This window comes from Myxocyprinus asiaticus, chromosome 10 (genome assembly GCF_019703515.2).
Source record: "Myxocyprinus asiaticus isolate MX2 ecotype Aquarium Trade chromosome 10, UBuf_Myxa_2, whole genome shotgun sequence".
Taxonomy (NCBI): Eukaryota; Metazoa; Chordata; class Actinopteri; order Cypriniformes; family Catostomidae; genus Myxocyprinus; species Myxocyprinus asiaticus.
Window position 1 is genome coordinate 46,882,997 of NC_059353.1, and position 26,261 is coordinate 46,909,257.

At 38.3% G+C, this 26,261-nt stretch overlaps 1 protein-coding gene across 3 annotated transcripts in view; it reads left to right on the forward strand.

The window, feature by feature from the left end:
* Window positions 1-26,261, forward strand: part of LOC127447644 (STE20/SPS1-related proline-alanine-rich protein kinase-like) — a 95,017-nt gene that overhangs the window by 28,158 nt on the left and 40,598 nt on the right. For all 3 annotated transcript variants that reach the window (XM_051709603.1, XM_051709602.1, XM_051709601.1), the window contains exons 11-14: window positions 12,171-12,293; window positions 15,032-15,061; window positions 18,988-19,044; window positions 21,088-21,149. In XM_051709603.1, the coding sequence (XP_051565563.1) occupies window positions 12,171-12,293; window positions 15,032-15,061; window positions 18,988-19,044; window positions 21,088-21,149 (272 nt within the window). The remainder of the gene's footprint in view (window positions 1-12,170; window positions 12,294-15,031; window positions 15,062-18,987; window positions 19,045-21,087; window positions 21,150-26,261) is intronic.

The following is a 26,261-nucleotide window of genomic DNA, read 5'->3' on the forward strand; positions in this document are numbered from 1 at the left end:
AAAAGAGTGTTTTTTACTGATAAATGGATTTTGTCCAGAGTAGGTGGCTAGAAGGATGTGCATTTTAAAGCCGCCCAACAGATTACTGCACAACCACAAAGTTATATTTAGAGTGTTAAAGGGATAGTGCACCCAAAAATAAAAGTTCTGTCGTCATTTACTCACCCTCATGTTGTTTCAAACCTGCATGATATGCACTACGTCAGGTTTGACATCAAAATGTCACTGGTTCTGGTCTTTTGGCCAAACATCATAGATGTCAAACCTGACTATATAATGGCACCATATTTGATTTGAGACTTAAACTTTGGTCTGTTCCTCAAACAAAGTTATTGTATGGCTTCAGAACATTTGATGGAAAGTGCATTTGATGGAAAGTGCACAAGATATATGGACCACTTTTATAATACTTTTTTTTTTTTTTCCTCATTTAGGAGCTTGACAGCCCCAGTCCCCATTCACTTTCATTGTATGAAAAGAGCATCCAGGAAATTCTTCCGAATTTCACCTTTTGTGTTGCATGGAAGAAAGTAGTCATGCAAGTTTGGAATGACATGAGGGTGTTTGAACGGTGACAGAATCTCAATTTTGGGGTGCACTTTCCCTTTTAGAGAGCGAAATAATCACTACAGCAGACCCGTTTAGAACTGATTTTGCTGATGTGTGATGGTGTTTTAGTTGTGTCCGGAGAGCTTGGGGAAAACTAGTCATGCTTTCAGCAATAGACTTGTCTCAATAAATTACAGTATTAACAGGAAGGGAGGGAGAGAGAAACAAAGACATACACTCTGTTGTAGGGGTGGAATAGAGCCCATTAATACTTGTTAGTTGACAACAGTTGCAGTCGTCTGTGGCGTAACATTCAGGAAAGGGATCCTCTGTGAAGTGGGGTTTTAATTACAGATCTTAAATATAATTTGTAGTATCCCAGTTGGATAATAGTAATTGTTCAAGGGATGGTACAGTAATTTTGAAGCCCTCAGCTTGCCAAAAGTTGTTAACTGACACTGTGTCTGCACTGGAAGCGAAAAATTTCGCATTGCAATGACTTTAGAGGGCGTTCGCACTAACAGTAATTAAATCACTGGAGTCTCTGTGCTGTTGGTTGCTAGTAGGCATTTATGTGACTGCTGTATCCAACTGTATCTGTATGTTTACATATGCAGTTACATTCGAGCTAAAGTGGATTTTTGCATCTTCATTTGTCTGTCCAAGTATATATGACACAATGCGTAATTGCATATTTGAAGAAAGGACAAGTCAGTTTAGCCATAACTTGGATTCATAAAATCTAATTTATTCAAAAAAGATTTGCTGATTTATCATTTTAAATTCCCTGTCGATCACCTTGAGTTATGTTCCCACCGAAACATACAATCACAACAATCTAAATGTTGTGTTTATGAGAAAGAAAAAATGAGGAGCGACTGATATTTTGTGATATTTACAGAGATCTGTTTGCTGTACAGAAAGTGAATCTGAAATTTTTAACAAACTGTCATCAATTATAACACTTACGCACTCTTCTATTATGTAAAAAAATTATAATAATTGTGCTATAAATGTAGCCTAGTTAATGTATTGAAAGGATATGTGAATCATTCCATATTGAGATCAAGTCCCGTGCTAACTGTGTGCAAAAATCACTTTTCATTTACAAAAGTTTATTGCACAAATTGTATAAGCATAAATGCATTTTCCTTTGCACAAAAAACAAAGCCTAAGTATTGTTTTATTATGTAAACAAACTTCATTTAAAATCAGTAAAAAACAATAATCATAAAGAAGGCCAACTTATATTTGAAGGTCTACATATTGTGCAAAGGTTCACTGTGTATTCCAGGGCATTGTAGATTACCTTAAATATATGGCAGTAAATTTCCAAAGCATTGTGTTATTGTAGCTGGTTTTGACATGAGTCCTCCTATTGAGTTTACACGGCATTCGCCAACAAATGTCTGTAACGAGCGTTGTTTTGAGCGCTTCGAAACTCGCAATTGGTTCCGTTATTCGAAGTCGAAGTTTTGGAAAGCTTCATTCTCCCATCACTACTCTAAGCTGAAGCTAGAGTTCAATAACAGTGAAATGAAAATAAAATCTGTTCATTTAAAATCCTACTTTTTTCGGAAATCAGTTGGTTTAAAAATTAACATTGCGTTATTGTAACATTTTAGAATAGAAAGTTTACTATATAATGTAAGTAACTGGGTATCAACGTTAGAGGTCGGCCGATAGAGGATTTTGCCGATACCAATAACTAAGGTAGTGGAAAAGGCTGGTAACCAATTAATCGGTCGATAGTTTTTAAAATTGACTGAATGTTGCCAAAAAAAAAAAAAAACTCTCAAAGGTTTAGTTCACCCAAAAATGAAAATTCTCTCATCATTTACTCACCCTCATGCCATCCCAGATGTGTATGACTTTTTTTCTTCTGCTGAACACAAACAAAGATTTTTAGAGGAATATCTCAGCTCTGTAGGTCCATACAATGCAAGTGGATGGTGATTAGCACTTTAAAGCTCCAAAAAGCACAGACAATTGTAATAAAAGTAATCCATACGACTCCAGTGGATAAATGAATGTCTTCGAAAGCGATACGATCGCTTTGGGTGAGAAACGGAACAATATTTAAGTCCTTTTTTCTATAATTGTTTACTTCCAGTCGCTCTCTGATGCTTGTCCACATCGTGACTCGGTTCCCTCCACCTCTCGTGTGATGTAAGCACGTTGACTTGTTCACGCAAGAACTGACGTGATAGAACAGTGCAGTTCGATTTGTTCACAAGCTTCATTGGGTTTTCTTTCATTTGAACATGCAAGCGTGCTTGCGTCACGCGAGAGGCGGAAGGAACCGAGTCCCGTTCTGGACAGACATCAGAGAGCGACCGGAAGTAAACAATTATAGTGAATATAGTGCATTGTATGGGCCTTCATTGCTGAAATATTCTTCTAAATATCTTCGTTTGTGTTCAGCAGAAGTAAGAAAGTCATACGTATCTGGGATGGCATGAGGGTGAGTAAATGATGAGAGAATTTTCATTTTTGGGTGAACGATCCCTTTAAGTCTTTCCTTACTATGACGGGCACAGACATAGAGGCTACAGGAGTCCAAAATAAATATAATCCCAGATGCAATTTATTGTTCACCAGAAACAATATTCATTGGACACCAGAAAGCGGCTTATTGCGAGAAAGGGGTGTTCCGGTTTACACGCACTGTAGAAGTGGTGTACACTTTACTCCCGCATACATGCGGCTCGGTCAATAAGCAGCTCTCTCCACAACAACGTAATTTCCCCACGACGCTTGTGTAAATAACAAACTTGTCGGAGGAAGACTTTTATATTTTATTCTCCGTTGCTTCGCTTTAGTTGTTGCAGTGTTTGTTTCCTTAATTTTCTATCGCGACCTACAGCGGAATTGCGCTGCAATAGTGGGGTTTCCCTCTTACATAAAACTCCGGGATTCCCCCAATATACTAGCGCATATATGCGAACGTAAGGGACAGTTGATATTTTACATTGGTGTGTATAAATGAGTATAGTTTATAGTGCATGTGCTTTTCCCACTGTGCTCCCAGAAATGTTGAATTCTTTCCACTGTGTTGACTTGTTGTTGGGCTCCATTCTATGACGTTTGTTCTCCGGTCTATTCACGCACATGCACACTCCTCAAAAACTTTTAAGAACACTGCTTATGTGTTTACATGGCCACATAAGCCGCGTTCTCTGAGAGAAACCTGGGTGTGTTAAACCGCTTTCTCTTAATCCCTTAAGCAGCGTAAGGAAATCAGCGTTCTCGTTTACATGGCGTTTCAGAGCGCCACTTTCTGCAAAACCCCATGAAAAAAAGTGGTTGGTCAATTGTCAATGATGACGGATTTAGATAAAGCAAATCCCCGTGAAATGTCAGTGATTGTTTTTATTTCACCTCAAAAAAATGTAACAATTATCGGCAATCAGAAAGCAACTATCAGCATCGATTAATCTGTAAAACTGTTTTATTGGTCTACCTCTAATCAACATATTGAAGATTTAACTAATTTGCTCAGCTGGTTTCTCTTCAAACTGACCATGCAAACATCGCCATGACAGTAGATGACCTGAAAAAAAAAAAAGTCGAGTTTGATAGTTTACGCTGATGTCTGCTGTAGCACCTCCTGTGGCAACACTGAGAATGCAACACATACTTGCAATGCGTTATTAATTGCGCTCTTAAGACATTTCAGAACACAACATGTGAAATTGAGCTTGCGTAGCTAAAAGGGCCTACGTTCACGTAATTGCGTAAAGTATACTTTGGATTTAAAGGGATAGTTCACCAAAAATTTAAATTCTGTTGTCTGTTGTTCACCCTCATGTTGTTCCAAACCCATATGACTTTCTCCCTTCTTTGAACACAAAAGGAGTAAATGATGACAGAATTAAAATTTTTGGTTGAACAAACCTTTCAAAAAAAAAAAAATTAAATACATGTTTGGATTTGATAGCATGTGGGACTACCATGCAGCACTTTTTATTTTATTTTCTATTCTGCTGTTTTCTAATAGTACCAAAAGTAGTACCAAGATGTGTTTTAAAATTGAATCTAGGTCCTCATGAAGATTGTGATTTAATATGTTTCAGTGTGTTTTTGTCCTCTTTGTCACCCTGTGTGTGTGTGTGTCCGTGTCCTGATTGCTGTAGTGTTTGTGTGCTGTTGTGAACTTGCTTCTCACACACATTATGTATCCAGTCAGCATATCCGTAGCCTGAAGTGAGAGATGGCCAGGGAAAGATGCTGTCATCTGATGACTCTCTGACCTGAACAACACTGACAAACACCATTTCTCTTCCTTATCTCTCTCTCTCTCTCTCTCTCTCTGTCTGTATTTCTTTCTCTTTCTCTCTCCTCTCTCCATGACTGTCTGCCTCACTCCATCTTTGTTTTCTCTTTCTTTACGTATGTCTCTCTCAGTTTCTCTTTCTCACCTCCACACTGTGAGACCTTTAACAGGACTTGAATATCAGTGCAGTTGCAGTTCTGTAAAAGTGGAAAGAATCAATATTTGACCAAGTGTTTCAACATTGAACGTTCACTAGTGGAGCTGCTCAATTAATCATATAAATACTCAACATTACAATTATAGCTGCGGCTGCCACAATTACATATTGTGAAAAGTGTAAATTATAGCAGTCGATGTAGGTCTACTCATGTTGCGTCAATTTTAGTTTTAATTTTCTAAACTCTGCAAAAAAAAGAAATGTCCCTTTTTCAGGACACTGTATTTTGAAAATAATTTTGTAAAAATCCAAATAACTTTACAGTCTTTATTGTAAAGGGTTTAAACAATGTTTTTCATGCTTGTTCAATGAATCATAAACAATTAATGAACATGTACCTGTGGAACGGTCGTTAAGACACTAACAGCTTACAGATGGTAGGCAATTAAGGTCACTGTTATAAAAACTTAGGACACTAAAGAGACCTTTCTACTGACTCTGAAAAACACCAAAAGAAAGATGCCCAGGGTCCCTGCTCATCTGCGTGAACGTGCCTTAGGCATGCTGCATGGAGGCATGAGGACTGCAGATGTGGCCAGGGCAATAAATTGCAATGTCCGTACTGTGAGACGCCTAAGACAGCGCTACAGGGAGACAGGAAGGACAGCTAATCGTCCCGCAGTGGCAGACCACATGTGACAACACCTGCACAGGATCGGTACATCCGAATATCACACCTGCGGGACAGGTACAGGATGGCAACAACAACTGCCCGAGTTACACCAGGAACACGCAATCCCTCCATCAGTGCTCAGACTGTCCGCAAAAGGCTAAGAGGGGCTGGACTGAGGGCTTGTAGGCCTGTTGTAAGGCAGGTCCTTACCAGACATCACCGGCAACAGTGTCGACTATGGGCACAAACCCACCTTCGCTGGACCAGACAGGACTGGCAAAAAGTGCTCTTCACTGACGAGTCGCGGTTTTGTCTCACCAGGGGTGATGGTCGGACTTGCGTTTATCATCGAAAGAATGAGGGTTACACTGAGGCCTGTACTCTGGAGCGGGATCGATTTGGAGGTGGAGGATCCGTCATGATCTGGGGCGGTGTGTCACAGCATCATCAGACTGAGCTTGTTGTCATTGCAGGCAATCTCAATGCTGTGCGTTACAGGGAAGACATCCTCCTCCATGTGGTACCCTTCCTGCAGGCTCATCCTGACATGACCCTCCAGCATGACAATGCCACCAGCCATACTGCTCGTTCTGTGCATGATTTCCTGCAAGACAAGAATGTCAGTCTTCTGCCATGGCCAGTGAAGAGCATGGATCTTAATCCCATTGAGCACGTCTGGGACCTGTTGGATCGGAGGGTGAGGGCTAGGGCCATTCCCCCCAGAAATGTGCGGGAAATTGCAAGTGCCTTGGTGGAAGAGTGGGGTAACATCTCACAGCAAGAACTGGTAAATCTAGTGCAGTCCATGAGGAGGAGATGCACTGCAGTACTTAATGCAGCTGGTGGCCACACCAGATACTGACTGTTACTTTTGATTTTGACCCCCCCTTTGTTCAGGGACACATTATTCCATTTCTGTTAGTCACACGTCTGTGAAACTTGTTCAGTTTATGTCGTAGTTGTTGAATTTTTTTATGTTCATACAAATATTTACACATGTTAAGTTTGCTGAAAATATAAGCAGTTGAAAGAGAGAGGACGTTTCTTTTTTTGCTGAGTTTATTTAACATGCATTTTGCAGCATTTGAGCTTTGTAACATCTGTTGCTCAATTTCAAAATTTAGATAACAGCTTTGTTTTTCATTCTTCTAAGAAAGCCCATGTGAAGTTGACCATTTAGGCACTGTCTTTATTTACTGATAAAACAGCTATGAAGTAATTCAGAAACAGTTCTCGGCTTGTTTTTGGATGTGTGGTCTACATTAAAAAATATGGCATGCAGTTGATCCAACCAAAATCTGTATTTTTATGAAAATTGTATTAATTAAAATTAATCGCAATTACAGTTTTAAGGGAAATAATTGACAGTTATGATTATCCACTAGCTATTTTGAATATTCACAAAATATTAGAAAACATTTTGCTGGCGATGTACATTTCAAAAAGATAAATAAATAAAGTTGTGGTTTTTATTTGGCCATTGAGGTGGGCCAGGTTTGCTCACCACAATAGAAATTTTAGTTGGTTTGTTTCATAAACGTGTCATTAGCAAAAATGGCATTAGAGTTGGTAAGTTCAAACTTCAGCAAATTAGTTCAACTGCGAATCAGTTCAAACTGTTAATACAAAACTCTTGATTTAACAGTTTGTTTGTGCTATAACTTATAAATTTAACTGCAAATTATATGTACATAAATATTATTAATATGCTGTATTGTGCAAATTAAATAAATATTCTTCTTTGTGTTCACTTTGCGAAAAATGGTGTGAAAAAACATGCCTTGATTTATTTTTTTTAAACTAGATTTTTACTGTATTTTACTTCTTGCATTAAACGTTTTGAATTGGGTCTGCACGATTATGACAACAATCATATATTTTTTTGTTTGTTTTTTTGTTTTTTTACTTTGATATTGTTGTTACAATTATTTAGATTTTTGAGAGGCAGATGCATGACATTTTTATGTAGGCCTCACTTCCAAAAACAAGTTGAGAACAGTGTTCTTTAATTGCTTTATTGTTGTCATATATTGTAATGTAAAATATAATGGTAGCGTTCTAGTTTTGTTGCACCATTACTGATAGACTTATTTGCTCAATATGCCTGTGACTGGTTACAATGCTCAACTGCTGAAAAAAGCTGTAAATAGAAAACAGATGCATATATATATATATATATATATATATATATATATATATATATTATGCAAGAGAAGTGGATCTGAATTTAATGCTGTAATTGACACGCTTCATGATTCTTGAATTGCAGCAGCTCTAATTGTAATCTCGATCATTTTCTTGAGTATTTGTGCTGCCCTATTTTGAAGTTTGATTGAAATGTTAGTTATTTTGATAAAAAAAAAAAAAAAATCACTCTATTGATCCCTTCCAGAGCAAATACATATATAGCAAGATGTAATAAAGGGCTAAAAAAGAAGTTTTTATTTTTTATTTTATTTATTTTTTATTTGCTTTATTGCCCAGTATATTGCATAGAAAGAAGAACCTAATTGTCCTTTTCTACTAGCAAGGTCATCTGTATATGATTGTTTTTGCCTGCTAAGTACAGTTGTAGTTTGTAGTTGTAGCTTCTGGCCACTAGAGGGCACATAAGCTATTTGGTTTGTTTCTCAGCGCCTGAAATGACTTGCAGTATTAGCTGCAGTGGGCACATTATGGCTTCACTCTCATGGTGGAAAACACTATTTTATGAGTAGTCTTGAGCATAGATTTATTAGAATAAAAAATAGAAAAATGCATTTAAAAGCATAGAATAATTGCTTTTAAATGATTGGTAAGACATGTCTGCACTGAATTAAAGTGTCACACTTTACAATAAGGATGCATTTGTGAACATGTGTTAACGTGAACTAACAATGAACAATACTTTCAAAGCAAACAATACTTTATTAATCTTGGTTGATATTGATTGCAACATAGTAATGCATTTTTAAAATGAAATAAGTTTGCATTAGTTAATGCATTAAGCATACAGTACATTTGTATTTTCATAAATGAACATGAAGGCTAATAAATATTGTAAAAATATATTGTTCATTGTTGGTAAATGATACCAAATGCATTTGCCAATGTATAACAAACTGAACCTTATTGTAAAGTGTTACCAATTAAATATGCAGATGTACATATAAAATCATCTTATTTCTCGATGGTTCTGTTCGAAGTCAGAGTCAACAAGGCGCATGATTGTTTGCAACATTTGCAATATTTCCAAAGTGTATAAAGTGCACTTATAGTACATAAAATGAGCAATTCAGAAAATGTATATGGTCAAGGGAATAAAGTGATGAAGGACAAATGAAAACCATAAACGAGTAAAACATTAAGATTTAGTAATACATTGCTAATGATTATTTTTTATATAAAATTACATTTTTGTTTTATTCTTTGTAATGATGTTCTTTTGTTATATTTTTCTCTTTCAGTGCTTTAATTGTTTGTTTTGTGTAAATGAAAGTTTGCTTCACAACCTTCTATTGCACATTAGAATTGTTTGTACGAGAGCAGTTTACCACTGGCCATTTGAGCTTACATATTGTCCCTAAATAACTATGTGAGAGAGAGAGAGAGAGAGAGAGAGAGAGAGAGAGAGAGAGATAGATAGCTAGCTCAGTGCCGCTGGCCCTCTCATGAAATTCATAAGCAAACAGCTTGCAGGTGTAGTTTGTCACAAATGAGCTGATGTTTATTTGTTGCTTTGTTTATTCATTTATTATGTTTGAAGGATCCAGAGCACAGGAAACACAACACGGGTCCGACTTTGTGTTCTGAGAGAGAACGGGATGCTGGGAGACGGGTACATGTTATCTCGCTCAAAGAATGCTTATATAGTACTTCTTGGCTCTTGATGTTCGTGCGTGTTTGTGTGTACGTGTTAGTGTGTGTAAGTGTGTGTGTTGTTATCAAACCTCTTGTCTTTCTAACACTTTAAAATGGAGTAGGTCTACTGGAAGGTAAAGTGTCTTTGTGTCAGGACAGGGCAGGGCAGGCAGATGGATATGTTGTGGATTAAGGCCGGGTAAGGGCTTTGTATGGTCTGAATTCTTGATTGGGCCAATATGATTTTGGCAATATTCCCCTTTAAAGCATTGAAGACTTTGGAAAGTGTCACTGATTTGACCTGGACAGTCCCTGCCTGATATCTCCAGTCTAGTGCCTCAGATATAAGTGGTGTTTAGAGGATTTCGTGTGAGTTCTAGCTGGTTCTGGGATTAAGGGAGTAGAACTAGGATAGCTATAACTCTACTAGTCTCGTGTAGCCAGACTTTTGACTAACGGCATTAAATTTGGTCCAGTTTGCAGCTTATTCTGGCTAAGAACGGGCCACTTAGACAGGAAGAGACCGTATGACTGATATGTAAAGCACAGTGTATCGTGTCGTTTAGGGGTGGATTTATCTGAAATAGCGTAGGCCGACGCGGAAAAAAAATGGTACACGATAGAAGGGCTGTTCCATGACAAATCAACCAAATTTTCAGAAACTAGAAACTTCCCTAGCTGAAATTTTTTATTTTGTCCATACTTTTTCTGAAAAAGGATAAACATAAATTAAGATGAAAGCCAAAATATTAAATTAGACGGGTCAATATTTACTGAGCAATCTTTTATGATTTTGGAGCAAAACTTCAGGTAAAAAAAATAACCTTAAAAAGGTGGCAGCATCACTATTTTATTGTTACACAGAGATAGGAAGGTCTTTAACTAAAATAAGTTGATTTCAGCACCCCTTGTTGCATTATATGCCAGTGTTGTGTGTCCAAAAAATTAGTTTGTGATGTTTATCTCTCAAAAATCGAGGTTTTGACGTTTCATTTCAAGATTCAACATCATTTGTACGTAAAACCTTTGTTTTGTTGAGTCAAGAAAAACTAGCTTCATGTATACCATATGGCCCACATTTGATTTCGACTGATCAACGTGGATTTAACAATTTAAGTAGCCACATTGTCTCTGGGATTTAATCATGCAGGGCTTTAAAAATGAAGAACCAGAATCTAAAATTATATTAAGATATCTTTAATACGGGGCCTGGGTAGCTCAGTGGTAAAAGGCACTGGCTACCACCCCTGGAGTTCGCTAGTTCGCTAGTTTGAGTCCCAGGGCGTGCTGAGTGACTCCAGCCAGGTCTCCTAAGCAACCAAATTGGCCCGGTTGCTAGGGAGGGTAGAGTCACATGGGGTAACCTCCTCGTGGTCGCTATAATGTGGTTCGTTCTTGGTGGGGCGCGTGGTGAGTTGAGCGTGGATGCCACTGTGGATGGCATGAAGCCTCCACACGCGCTATGTCTCCGTGGCAACGCGCTCAACAAGCCACGTGATAAGATGCGCGGGTTGACGGTCTCAGACGCATTTTGACCCCCCTCTGCAAAACAATGGATTACTCAGTAAATATTGATCTGTGGCATTTAATATTTTGATGTTCATCATCATACATTTTTATCTTTAACCTGTAAAAAAAATCAAATAAAAAATTACATCTTGTTGAACAAAATTGAGCCGGGGCCCTCTGGTTGAGATAACCCAGAAGAAATTGGTGGAAATGTGTGTAGACTGTAGAATCAGAAATTAAGTGGAATACTCTATTCTACAAGGATGACAGCGGAATATACAGCCAATGTTGAGGCTTTTGAGGGGGGAAAAAAATCATAATTTCCTGGTATCTTTGATAGTTGAGGTACATCAATGGATGTCTGCATTTTAGTGAGATTAATTGCATGCTTTGATAGTAATAGCTTGTCTGAGAGAACAGATAGTGGAACATTTCAGTACTAGTTATGGACACAGGCTTCAGTTTTAAAGTATAAGCTGTGAGATGAATTATAGCTCACTGACCCTTAAAAATAACCCATGTGAGTCCACTGCAAACTGTATCAGCCAAACTCAAACCCTGTTGATATCAGGTGTGACATTCTAGAGTGCAGCAGTGGGGTTCCGGAAGGAAAAGTCCCATTCATTTTCTCCATAGAGAAATTGATTTTTAGCGATAATGGATAACCTTTCAAGACAGACATACCGTGAGCTTTGAGGTTAAGTGATGGTATATGCTTCTGTAGATGCCACAAGTCAGAGCTTCTAAACAATTGTGTTTAATTGCTGAAATTGCTGTTATCATAGCAACAGGAAAAGAGCTCCGCAATGAACGTCCACTCATTGTGAATGACGTAATCGAGTTGGTCTCCACAAACTCCCAAACTACTTAAAGGTGCACTCAGTAACTTTTGTCTTTGTGTCATCTTGGATTTACACTGACACCTAGAGGTTTGGATGCAGCATAATTTAAAATCAATAGTTTTCAGCTTCAGATTCCATTGTATTCACCTCAGAGCTGGTGGTTTGGTTCATAGATGAGACCTCTTATTGAAGAATTATTTGTATTTTTTTTTAAATGACAATGGAGAAAATAAATAGGACTTCCGAAACCAAGCCTGCTGAAAAATAGGCAGTCACTGTTGTGCTCAATTGTGAGTTTGACGGCGTTTCTCTGTTCACACGCAGGTCAGGAGGGTTCCAGGATCGAGTGGTCACCTACACAAGACCGAGGATGGAGACTGGGAATGGAGTGATGATGAGATGGATGAAATAAGTGAAGAGGGGAAGGCTGCTGTCAATCACGGAAGAGTAAGTGTCACCTTTGATCTTAGAGATCAAATGAGAATTCTCAATTGAAAAAAAAAACATATATGAGTATGTGTGGATCATTTCTGCTATGCAGTACCCAGAGTTCTGGTCATTTTTTTATTCTTTTGTTGGAATTGAAGATAGTGTTTCAATTAAAAGGGATATTAGACTTTCAGAAATATCATGTGGTCACACTCAGGCTTTTAAACTTTATTAATTATAACCAGGGTTGGGAGGGTTACTTTTAAAATGTATTCCACTACAGATTACAAAATACATGCTGTAAAATGTCATTTGTAACATATTCACATATGAGAAATACATTCTCTGAAAATAGTCTAAATATCGTATGCAGTGTTGCTTCTAAAATCTTCTTTAAGATATTTTTTACAGAAAAACAATAGAAAGATTCCTAATATCAAACGTCTAATGATCTAATCTGGATTTTCTTAATGGAAAAAACAAATCTAATCGTGCCTGGTACAGGTGCATGTAAGGACTAGAAATAGCATTTTAGCTTAGCATAAAGCTAAATGTTCACATGATAATTTACACAAGGTTTATTTCTATTTCTGCTGCTTCAAACTTACTTCTCTGTCTGCTCGTATGAATGTAACACATTATAAGAAAGTGTTTCACTGCTGTTCAAACGCTCCTCGGATCGCAAATGTTTTGCATCTGAAAGGACTAAATATTAAATGAAACAAATGACAATAAAATGCAAAGTAATCTCTTCAGTAATCAAAATACTTTTGGAATGTAACTGTATTCTGATTACCAATGATTTAAATTGTAACTGTAGTGGAATACAGTTACTTATATTTTGTATTTTAAATATGTAATCCCATTACATTTATTCCGTTACTCCCCAACCCTAATTATAACTTGATTTTTTACAAAATGGCAAGAAAATGAAAAGGATGGAAATAAATACATTTAAAGCAGACGCTTTTATCCAAAGCAACTTCTAGAGCATTCAAGGTATATATTGTATCAGTGTGTTCCCTGGGAATTGAACCCATGATCTTTGCGTTGCTAGCGCCATGCTCTACCAATTGAGCTACAGAAACAATTTAGTTCATATGAGGGTGTCAATTTGAAGGTAATTTTGATAATATCATACATTTTTCTGTAATTTTATCAGATGGAATCTTTTAGAGTGACTGAAACCAACTAATACCACAAAATATCACATAATTCATCAAATTCATTGCTAATGCTTACTGGTGTTTCTGCTGCTGTTTTCCCACCCAAAAAGTGTCACTTGTTGGAAAATGACATCATTAGGGGCTGGCTTTTGTTCCTGTTATACAGTAAAATCCTACTGGATTTTGCTCCTAAGATATTATAAAAAGACTTAACAAGGGGGACCTGGGTAGCTCAGTGGTAAAAGACGCTGACTTCCACCCCTGGAGTTCACTAGCTCGCTAGTTTGAATCCCAGGGTGTGCTGAGAGACTCCAGCCAGGTCTCCTAAGCAACCAAATTGGCCCGGTTGCTAGGGAGGGTAGAGTCACATGGGGTAAACTCCTCATGGTCGCTATAATGTGGTTCGTTTTCGGTGGGGCACGTGGTGAGTTGACCGTGGGTGCTACAGTGGATGGCGTGAAGCCTCCACACGCGCTATGTCCCCATGGCAATGAGCTCAACAAGCCACATGATAGCAGAGGCAGCTGGGATTTGTCCTCCACCACCCGGATTGAGGCGAATCACTACACGACCACAAGGACTTAAAAGCGCATTGGGAATTGGGCATTCCAAATTGGGTGAAAAAAAAAAAAAAAAGACTTAACAGGATGGAAAATAAAATTGAGGACATAGGGGGAGAAAAAAAATGTAAAATTCCAATTTAAACTATATTCACCAGAAACATGTTTTGTTTGAAGCATTTTGATTAGGGAAAGGAAAAAAATAAAGAAACACCCAGGCTATTTCTCAATAAATAGTTTTTAATTATATAACTTGGTGCATTTGTTGGTACCCAGGGACAACAAAGCAGGAAATGGCAACATCCAGTCAAACCAAAGTAGAGAAATTATTGACAATTTACCCCATGCTCAATATATTGTGATATTGTTAAAATTTGGGCTGTCAGTCGATCAAAATTTGTAATCAAATGAACCTAAATCAATCACACTAAATTAACGTTTTTAATCAACAGCCCTTGTTATAATGAAAACTAAGTAGTTTGCCTAACTAAGTATGCTTCCCATCTTAAAATTTTTACATCTAAACCAATATATTAAGACTTGTATTTAGTGGGCATGAAAATGTACTGCAGTACAGGAATGACCTGTATACGTTTTGAACTAATGCACTTTCTCGGATACAGAGGCATTCCTGCATTTCACCTCAAGTACTCCAAGCTCACTAAATATTTTATTTTAAACTCTGTGCCTGTACCATACAGGAAGTGTTATTCTGGGGGAGGTGAGAAATTCAGGTGACACACACTGTTTGATCAAAGCCGAGGGGCCTCTCTTTCAGTCGTAAATGTGTAATAGAGAACACTAAAACATCTCGAGCAGGAAGGAACAATAAAAGCCCCTGAAGCGGCGCGTTCGCAAATCAGCCGCGGCTAATGAAGCTGCAGACGCTGTTCTTCTGTGTATTGTTTATTACGGAATGCAAATGAGCAAGCGCTGATTGTACTCCCACACAAATAGCTACATCTGTCTTGACGTACTTTGTGCGAGACAAAAAAAATAATTGAATCCTGTCTCATTATTGCTTTTGCAGTCACGCAGGGTCAAAGACGAAAACCAGCATGTAAGTCACCATTTATTCCCCTTTCAAAATATATATTTTTATCTATATGTAGTAATGCATCTTTGATTGTGTGTGTTTTAAATGTATCTTAAAGTCAACATATAAAACCAAACTTGACCTTATTTACTTTCATAACGCATGTTCCTGGTCTTATTGTGAATGATTCATCGGTGCTTGTTATTTTGAAGAAAACAATGTTTCTCTTCATAATCTTTGATCAAAATGTAATAATTTGCTTTGCTTCTGAAATGACTTGGGCCACATGGACTACAGGATAATGTTATTAATGGTCAAACAACTATTTAGACATTGTTTAAGGCTACTGTTGTGGGTAATATAGCCTTTCTAAAATCTTGTCAGTAGTTAATGAAGGAATTTAAAACCAGTTAATGTCAACATTAATAACGGACCCTTTTCACAGACTGTGATGACATGTGTTTCTGCCATATTTAGGAGTGTAAATCTTTTATTTGCATTTTTGTAAGAACACTCTAAGAACTGCCTAGCAATGCCCTAGAAACCACCGGAACAACCTAAATACCACCTAGCAATACCATAATAACCACCAAGAACACCCGAGAAACAACCTAGTAACGCCCTGGCAAATACCGAAAACACCCTAGAAACCTCCTAGCAGTGCTCTAATAACCACCCAGAACACCTTAGGAACTGCTTAGCAACACTCTAGCAGCCACCCAGAACACCTGAGAAACTGCCTAGCAATGCCCTTACAACCACCAAGAACACCCTAACAACTACCTAGCAACCACCCAGAGCACCCTAGAAACTGCTTATTAAATTAAAATGTATTAGATTTGGCCAGAACCCGGGGGTTACACCCCTATTCTTTTCAAGAACCGCCCTGGGAAACGGCCCTGCCTAGCAACAACATTCTAACAACTGCGAGGCAATGCCCTATCAACCACCCAGAACACCCTAGAAACCTTCTAGCAATGCCCTAATAACCACCCAGAACACCCTAGAAACTGCCTAGCAAAGCTCTAGCAACTACCAAGAGTGCCCTAACAACCACCTAGCAACCCCCCAAAACACCCTAGAAACTGCTTATTAAATTTAAATGTATCACATTTGGCCAGGATCCAGGGGTTACACCCCTAATTTTTTCAAGAAACGCCCTGGGAAACTGCCTAGCAACAGCATTCTAACAAATGCGAGGCAATGCCCTGGCAACCACCCAGAACATGCAAACTACCACTTAGTAATGCCCTAGCAACCATCCAGAACACCCTAACAAACACTTAGCAATACCCCAGTAGATATCGAGAACAACTTAGAAACTGCCTAGCAGTGCCCTAGCAATCACCCAGAACACCCTCACAAGTACCTAGCAACACTCTAGCAACCACCACAAACACATTAGAATTCGCCTAGGAATGCACTAGCGCCACAGAGAACACTCTAACAACTGCTTAGCAATGACCTAGCAACCACCCAGAACACCCTAACAACAGCCTAGCAATGCCTTAGCAACCACCCAGAACATGCAAACTACCACTTAGTACTAACCTAGCAACTACCCAGAACACCCTAACAACCACTTAGCAATACCCTAGCAGCCACCCAGAACAACCTAGAAACTGCCTAGCAATGCCCTAGCAACCATACAAAACACCCTAGAATCTGCCTAGCAATGCCCTAGCAACCACTCAGAACACCCTAACAACTGCTTAGCAACACCCTAGCAAACATCCAAAACACCTTATAATTCGCCAAGCAATGCCCTAGCATCCCCCGAGAACACTTTAACAACTGCTTAGCAACACCCTAGCAACCACCCAGAACACCCTAGAATCTGCCTAGCAACGCCCTTGCAACCACCCAGAACACCCTAACAACTGCTTAGCAACGCTCTAGCAACCACCGCAAACACCTTAGAATCTGCCTAGCAATGCTCTAGCAACCCCCGAGAACACAACCTTTGCAATGCCCTAGCAACCACCCAGAGCACCCTAACAACCACTTAGCAATACCCTAGCAGCCACCCAGAATAACCTTGAAACTACCTAGCATCGCCCTAGCAACTATCCAAAACACCCTAGAATCTGCCTAGCAATGCCCTAGAAACCACCCAAAACACCCTAACAACTGCTTAGCGACACCCTAGCTAACACCCAAAACACCTTAGAATTCACCTAGCAATGCTCTAGCAACCCCCGAGAACACAACCTTTGCAACGCCCTAGCAACCACCCAGAACACCCTAACAACCACTTAGCAATACCCTAGCAGCCACCCAGAATAACCTTGAAACTACCTAGCATCGCCCTAGCAACTATCCAAAACACCCTAGAATCTGCCTAGCAATGCCCTAGAAACCACCCAAAACACCCTAACAACTGCTCAGCGACACCCTAGCTAACACCCAAAACACCTTAGAATTCACCTAGCAATGCCCTAGCAACCCCCGAGAACACTCTACAACTGCTTAGCAACACCCTAGCAACCACCCAGAACACCCTAGAATCTACCTTATAATGCCCTTGCAACCACCCAGAACACTCTAACAACTGCTTAGCATCACCCTAGCAACCACCCAGAACACCCTAATAACCACCTAGCAATGTCCTAGCAACCATCCAGAACACACAAACTACCATAAGTAATGCCCTTGCCAACTACCCAGAACACCCTAACAACTACTTAGCAAAACCCTAGCAGCCATCCAGAACAAACTGCCTAGCAACGCTCTAGCAACCAGCCAGAACACCCTATGAACTGCTTAGCAATGCCCTAGCAACCACCCAGAACACACTAAATACCAATTTGCAGTGCCCTAGCACCCACCCAGAACACCCTAACAACTGCTTAGCAATACCCTAGGAGCCACCCAGAACAACCTAGCAATCACCCAGAACACCCTAGAATCTGCCAAGCAATGCCCTTGCAACCACCCAGAACACCCTAACAACTGCTTAGCAACACTCTAGCAACCACCCAAAACACCTTATAATCCACTAAGCAGTGCCCTAGCAACCACCCATAACACACAAACTACCACTTAGTAATGCCTTAGCAACCACCCATAACACCCTAACAACCACTTAGAAATGCCCTAACAACTACCAAGAACACCTTAACAACCACTTAGTAATGCCCTAGCAACTACCCAGAACATCCTAACAACCATTCAGAACACTTTAACAACCACCTAGCAATACCCTAGCAGCCACCCAGAACAACCTAGAAAAACGCCAAGCCAACTCCCTAGCAACCACCTAGAACACCCTAACAACCACCTAGCAACACCCTAGCAGCCACCCAGAACACCATAAGAATTGCATAGCCACGAGTTATAACCCACTCAAAACACTTTAGAAACAAAGCATTTCGTTACATTTTGCAGAGGCCCCACCACTCTTATTTTGCTCAGAAAATGTAAAAATTTAGTCAAATATCCTGTTTCACTCAGAGATACATTACATTACAGAAGTCAATTGGGTTATGAATGCCATTTCATGTTGATTTTAGGTGTTCTTTAACTAAAATCCTCAAAAACTAAATGAGAGCTAACAGACTTGGCTAACCACAGTCTTGGTTAACCTCTGAATAGAATTAATAAACGACTTGCACCAGGGGACTGCGGTAGTTGTCTAATAAACTCTTATGTATTAAATAATTAAGTATGGCCTGGTCAGACACAGTGGACAAATAGCAATAAGCAATGCAAACACTGATCTGTTTTCTTCAGTGTGTATGTGTGTGTACATTGTGATGTCCCAATCATATTTTCCCTCAGTGGATTCGAAAATGCCATGGCTTTTAGTTCAGGCTTTGAGGTGGTAGAGAAGCAATTTCCAGATCTGCTGCTGAAATGTCCTTGGAGAGCATGAAAAGAAACAGTGAGGGATGGGAGATGCATTTCTCTCCCTCGATTCACTCTTAAGCACTCTGTTTTTGCCTTGGCAGGTTGAGGTGAATGCCAACAGTCTCCCGGTAGAGGACTTGTCCATTCAGCATCCCCAGGTGAGGGTTGGGTGCTGCTGACAATGCTAGGGTGATTTATCTTGATTCGGTGGCCCCGCTGCAAGGCGCCTGGTCTCTGGGTGGGCTGGACATGACCTTGGAGGCCGACTGGCCCTGAGGGAGCCTATTAGACTTAATATCTCAAAAAGAAGAGAGAGAGCCTGTTCGCCTCTGGGGTCATTTTTAGGGGAGCACTGTTACAAAGACTAGTGAGCTGCGTACATAGGCAACATTTTAAAGGAATACAATAGTTCACCCAAAATTTACATTATTATTCATTTACTAACATTCATGTGGTTCCGAATTCATATGACATTCTTTCTCCTGTGGAATATAAATAGTGAATGTTAAAGTATTATCCTGGCTGCTGCTTTCCATACAGACAGAAAGTGAATGGGGACTGGGACTGACAAGCTCCAAAATGAGAAAAGACACCATAAAAGTGTCATGAAAGTGGTTCAAGTGACTTGTGTGCTAAAATCCTTAGTCTTTTGAAGCCATACGAGGGCTGTTGTCATAAAAAGCTATCATATACTTTAGAAGATGTGGAATATAGCATACAGTTATATGGCTAGTTTATTTTTAAATAGTCCGTTTATAGTGCATTTTTTTCATTTTGTAGCTTGACATATCCAGCCCCTATTCACTTATAGGAAATGGGCATCCAGGGTATTCTTTAAAAATTCACCTTTCTATTATGATGAAGAGCGTTTAGGTTTTTTTTTGTTTTTTTTTGTCTCTTGGTGAGCTCATTAAATTGATTTGGAAATAACAGTGTGCCAACTTTGTTGTTCGTTTACATTATATGAATACACAAATAGTTTAATATAAATATCGATACATAAATCTCAAGTATCAATCAGAGGTCGACCGATAGTGGATTTTGCCAATACCGATAAATAAGGTGGCGGAAAAGACAGAAAACCGATTAATCGGCTGATAGTTTTCAAAATCTGTTTATTGAATGTAAATAGTATTCATCTTTCCTTACAAAGATGAGCGCAGACATAGTAGCTACAAGAGTCCAAATTAAATTTAATCCCAGATGCAGCTTATTGGGGGCAGTGGTGGCTCAGTGGTCAAGGCTCTGGGTTACAGATCAGAAGGTTGGGGGTTCAAGCCCCAGCACTGCCAAGATGCCACTGTTGGGCCCTTGAGCAAGGCCCTTGACCCTATCTGCTCCAGGGGCGCTGTATCATGGCTGACCCTGCACTCTGACCCCAGCTTAGCTGGGATATGTGAAAAAAAAGAATTTCACTGTATATGTGCAAATGTATAACATGTGATAAATAAATACAATTATATAAATTATTATATTATTGTTTAACCAAAATCCCAATAATATCCAGAAAAAAAGATTCGGTGCACAACGTGGGACTTTTACCTGTAAACAAGCCTAAAACACACAAGAGACTCTTATTTTGAAATGACGGAGTCTTGGCTCCGTAACAATGCTCTATATTTAAGTATTTACCAAATTCATCTTTTTATAGCCTTTATATTCACCAGATGAAGAGTTTTGTATATTTATAGATATTTCACCAGATGAGGTTTAATGTGGATTAAAGTTCATTATTATTCAGAAGATAAGAAGTTGGACACACGATGTATGTTTTCATATGGTTTCAATTTTCTTTGCATGCCCACGCTTCAATTTAGAATACTTGATTATATAATCAAAATAACAAAATTTGCACTGAAGTGAGGATAAAAATTTGGATGTATATTTTCAATGATGAAAGATTTAGATACAGCAAATCCCCACGTGATTGTTAATTAAGAATAATAATAAAACAAAACAATCTGCAACTATCGGTATAGATTTTTGCAGATAACCGATAGTTCCAAAAAGCAATTAATTGGTAAAACCGATATATCGGTCTACCTCTGGTATCGATACAATATCATGAGATATCTCGATATTTAACTGTATCAAAACAGCCCCAGTACCAATAAATACAGTCTAAACATCTTTTGACCTCAACGACCTGCATAAGTATTGAGAAAAATACTGTGGTAATGGTATGTTTCCTTCCTGTCCAGGTTCAACCGTTGGAGAAACCATTGAGCGTTCAGGGAACTGTGAACATGGTCCTGAGGTTAAGGTGAGCTTTTCATCTCTAGCTCTCCCTTCAAACTTCTTTTATCTCGGCTGAAAAGAGCACGAACGTCTGAATCACTCGGGCATGTCGTCTATTTAAAGTGGTCTAATAGCGTGCTGTGTGCTGCGGATAGAAGTGTGTGTCGCTTTTTAAAATGATCCCTTTCCCTCTGTCCTCCTCCTCGTGCATTGCGTTAATGCATTTTCTCAATCGCTCTGGGTTAGCGTGGGAAGAGGACCTGTAATCATGACCTCAAATCTACAACCCCTGCTTGAACCCCTGTGTAGCCTTATACAAAAAGCTCAGAAATTGATCTCAGATCAGCAGGAAAGGACAAGCATGTCAAAGGTCAGAAATGTACCATTCACAAGTATGTAAATGCAGACACGAATGCTTGGCAACACATTGCAGGTGTGCAGTCTCAAAAAAACATATATGACAAGCGTTCTTGTTGCGAAGGTAACAAACCTTAGTACTTAGTACTGAAAGAGTTTCCTTCAAATTTAGAGGTGGGAATTATGAAAGGAATGTAATGATTCTGTCCTTTAAGGATTATACCTGTAGCTCAACTTGTAGAGCATTGCCAATGTCTTGGGTTTGATTGATTCCAAGGAACACATTTAATGTCAGAATGTGTATCTTGAATGGTCTTGTACTATTAGATAAGCGGCTGCTAAATTAATAAATGCAAATGATTCTTAGTACTCTTGATGAAGCACCTAACGATATTATACCATATACTATATAATATATTAACTCAAGATTTGATTTCAGAAGGGTTTACTCAATTTTTGACACTTTCACATAAGGAAAGTTAACATTAGTAAAAGCATTAGTAGGGATGCACCGATATGAAAGTATTTGGCCGATACCGATTTTACTTTGGAATTATGCTTTAAAAATGTAAAAAGAGGTACAAAAACTTTTTTAACTGTTATAACAATAAATAATTTCCATTGATCTTGGTTTGTATCTGTTGAACACATGATTGTAAGGAGAGCCACAATGAAAGATAAATAGATGATTAAAAAAAGGTGCAAAAAATAACTAAATACATTTGTGGCCAAAAATATTGGCACCCTTGGTTAATATGAGCAAAGGCTGTGAAAAATATGTCTTATTGTTTATCCTTTTGATATTTCATTCAAAATATTCACAAAAATCTAACCTTTAATTGGAGTAAACTCTCTGAAAGTGGGGAAAATCTCATAATTAATATTTGTCTCCAAAACACGTTTGCCACAATTATTGGCATCCCTAAATATTTTACATTTTTTAGTGCACATGGGTGACTAGGAACATGAAATTGTTCAGCCATGACTTCCTGTTTCACAGGGGTATAAATATGAGGTAGCACACAAGCTAAATTCCCTTAGTCATCCATCACAGTGGGTAAGACCAAAGAATATAGTTCTGATGTGTGGCAAAAGGTTGTTGATCTTCACAAAATGAGAAGTGGCTATAAGAAAATAGCCAAAGCATTGAAAATACCCATTTCCACCATCAGGGCAATAATTAAGAAGTTCCAATCAGTTGGAAATGTGAAGAACTGGCCTGGAAGAGGACATGTGTCTATATTGTCTACATGTATGGTGAGGAGGATGGATCAGTGGCCAAAAATTCTCCAAGGATCACAGCTGGAGAATTGCAGAAATTAGTTGGGTCTTAGGGTCAGAAAGTCTCCAAAACTACAATCAGACGTCACCTATATCACACAACAAGTTTTTTGGGATGGTTTCAAGATAAAAGCCTCTGCTCTCATCCAGCAACAAACTCAAGCGTCTTCAGTTTGCCAGACATTACTGGAATTTCAAATGGGACCGGGTTCTATGGTCAGATAAAACAAAAATAGAGCTTATTTAAAACCTGACTGCCTCTGCTGGAAAGCTTAAATGGGCCCTGGTTGGATCCAAAACACACATCAAAATCAACACAAAATGGTTCACTGACCACAAGATCAATGTTCTGCCATGGCCATCACAGTCCCCTGACCTGAACCCCATAGTAAACCTGTGGGGTGAACTGAAGAGGAGAGTCAACCAGTGTGGACCTCTGAATTTTAAGGATCTGTATGGATGAATGGTCTCAGATCACTTGCCATGTGTTCTCCAACCTCCTTAGGCATTACAGGAGAAGACTCAGAGCTGTTATCTTAGCAAAGGGAGGTTGCAAAAAGTATTGAATATAAGGGTGCCAATAATTGTGCCACACATATATTTGACAAAAATATAAAGTATTTGCTCCCTTTCTGATTTTTTCTATTTTTGTGTATTTTTCATATTAAATTGTTTTAGAGCTTCAAACGAGATATACTGTAAAACAAAGGCAACCTGAGTAAACACAAAATGCAGTTTTCAAATATATATATATATATATATATATATATATATATATATATATATATATACAGTATATATATATATATATATATATATATATATATATATATATATATATTATTATTATTATTATTATTATTTTTTTTTTACTGAAGCAAAACAGTTATCCAACACCTATATCACCCATGTGAAAAACTAACTGCCCCCTTAAACTTAATAGCTGGTTGTGCCACCTTTAGCAACCAAACGCTTCCGATAACTGGAGATCAGTCTCTCACAACGCTGTGGTGGAATTTTAGCCAACTCTTCTTTGCAGAACTGCTTTAGTTCAGCCACATTGGATGGTTTTTGATCATGAACTGCCCATTTAAGGTCCTGCCACAGCATCTCAATTGGGTTCAAGTCAGGACTTTGACTAGGCCACTCCAAAACTTTAATTTAGCTTCTTTTGAGCTATTCATAGGTGGACATACTCCTATGCGTTGGATCATTGTCTTGCTGCATATTTCAGTTGCGCTTGAGCTTCAACTCACGGACTGATGACTGGACGTTCTCCTTTAGGATTTTCTGGTAGAGAGCAAAATTCATGTTTCCCTCAATTATTGCAAGTCGCCCTGGCCCTGAAGCAGCAAAGCATCCCCACACCATCACACTACCACCATCATGCTTGACCGTAGGTATGATGTTCTTTTTGTGGAATTCAGTGTTTGATTTACGCAGATGTAACGGGACCCCTGTCTTCCAAACGGTTCCACTTTTGAATTATCAATCCACATAACATTCTCCCAAAAGGTTTGAGGATCATCATCAAGGTGTGTTTTGGCAAAATTCAGACAAGCCTTAATGTTCTTCTGGGTTAGCAGTGGTTTTCACCTCGCCACTCTTCCATGGATGCCATTTTTGCCCAGTGTCTTTCTGATAGTGGAGTCATGAACAGTGACTTAGATGTTGTCCTTGGCTTTATTGTGACTTCCTGGATGAGTCGTCGCTGTGCTCCTGGAGGAATTTTGGAAGGTCGGCCACTTCTGGGAAGGTTCACTACTGTTCCAAGTTTTCTCCAGATAATGGCTCTCACTGTGGTTCTTTGGAGATCCAGAGCCTTTGAAATAGCTTTGTAACCCTTCCAAGACTGATGTATTTCAATCACCTTTTTCCTCATCATTTCTGGATTTTCTTTTGACCTTGGCACAGTGCTACTGGGTGAAACTTTTAGCTAACTTCATGCTGCTGAAAAAGTTCTATTAAGTGTTGATTTGATTGAACAGGGCTGGCAGTAATCAAGCCTGGGTGTGTCTAGTCCAGCTGAACCACATTATGAATGCAGTTTCATAGATTTGGGGATTTAGTAACTAAGGGGGTCAAATACTTTTTCACACAGGCCCAGTTGGTATTGGATAACTTTTTTGCTTCAATAAATAACATTATCTTTTAAAAACTGTATTTTGTGTTTAAATTTAATGAAAGATAAAAAGGATAAACAATAAAGACATTTTTTTTCACTGCCGCCTTTGCTCATATTTACCAAGGGTGGCAATATGTTTTGCCACTACTGTATGATAATGTGATGATTGAAATGAAAAAAAAAATTATTTTGTAGTTCTAAAATATTTTTGCACTTTTGTTTTTGCAGTTTAATACAACAGAACATTACAACAGAAATAGAACGTAAAAAATTCATACTATGTATATGTTTGGCAATTCCACGGAAATGTCAGTCACATCATGGAAAAATAAAAAGTTTTAAACAAAGGAACAAAACCTCCTTTTACGTTCTGGATTATAGTGGTATATTAGATAATGAATAATGCCATCCAGACCTCTAGAGGGCGATGCTTGCTCATGCAGCACTGAATGCAGACTATATTTTAAAACGCAGGCTTTTAGGGTTTAGTAATCGCACAAGGCCAAATTGCGATTTCAATCTTAATTTATTCAGTCATAAAGCATTAATGGGTATCATACTGATGGCTCAAAAGTCGAAGTATTCTATGCATATTGTGGCTATTATTCTGGATTGTGCATTTGAATTCACAGAGTTTTTACAACGTCCGTTAATATTAAATTATAAATAAACAGTTCAATAATTTCTAGACATTTTATTCTGAAAGCAGATCCTCTTCATTTCTCTTCAGCACTGTGTGCATACATTTCAGCGTGACAACCAAAACATACCCATGCAAATGCTCATTATAAAACGGTAATCAAAATCAGTTTTTCATATTGCCGTTTTCATGCTTATAACCGATATGCCTATGGTTTTAATTTGGTCAATAATTGGCCGATAAATATTGGCAGCTAATAAATCGGTGCACCCCTACGCATTAGGTATAATGAACTAACAATGATCAATATTTGTACACTTTTATTAATCTTGGTTAATATTAATTTATGAAAACACAACTGTTTATTGTTAGTTGATGTTCATAATGCATTAACTTTTGTTAACTTATAATTTTAAATATGTATTATTATTGTTATTATTATATGTTGAATTTAACATCAACCAAAATTAATAATAATAATTATAATTAGTGTGTAAAGGTATCATTGTTAGTTTACAAATGTTAACAATGAACAATATTTTTTGACAGCATTGGTTAATGTTCATGTCTAATAAAATCACAATCATTCATTGTTAGTTGATATAGTTCATAAGTAAATAACTCATGTTAACATTTGTAACATATAAATTTAAAGATGTTTTATTATATTTTGAATTGAACATTAACAAGTGTTAATAAGTGCTTTAAAAGTATTGTTAATTGTTAGTTCATTT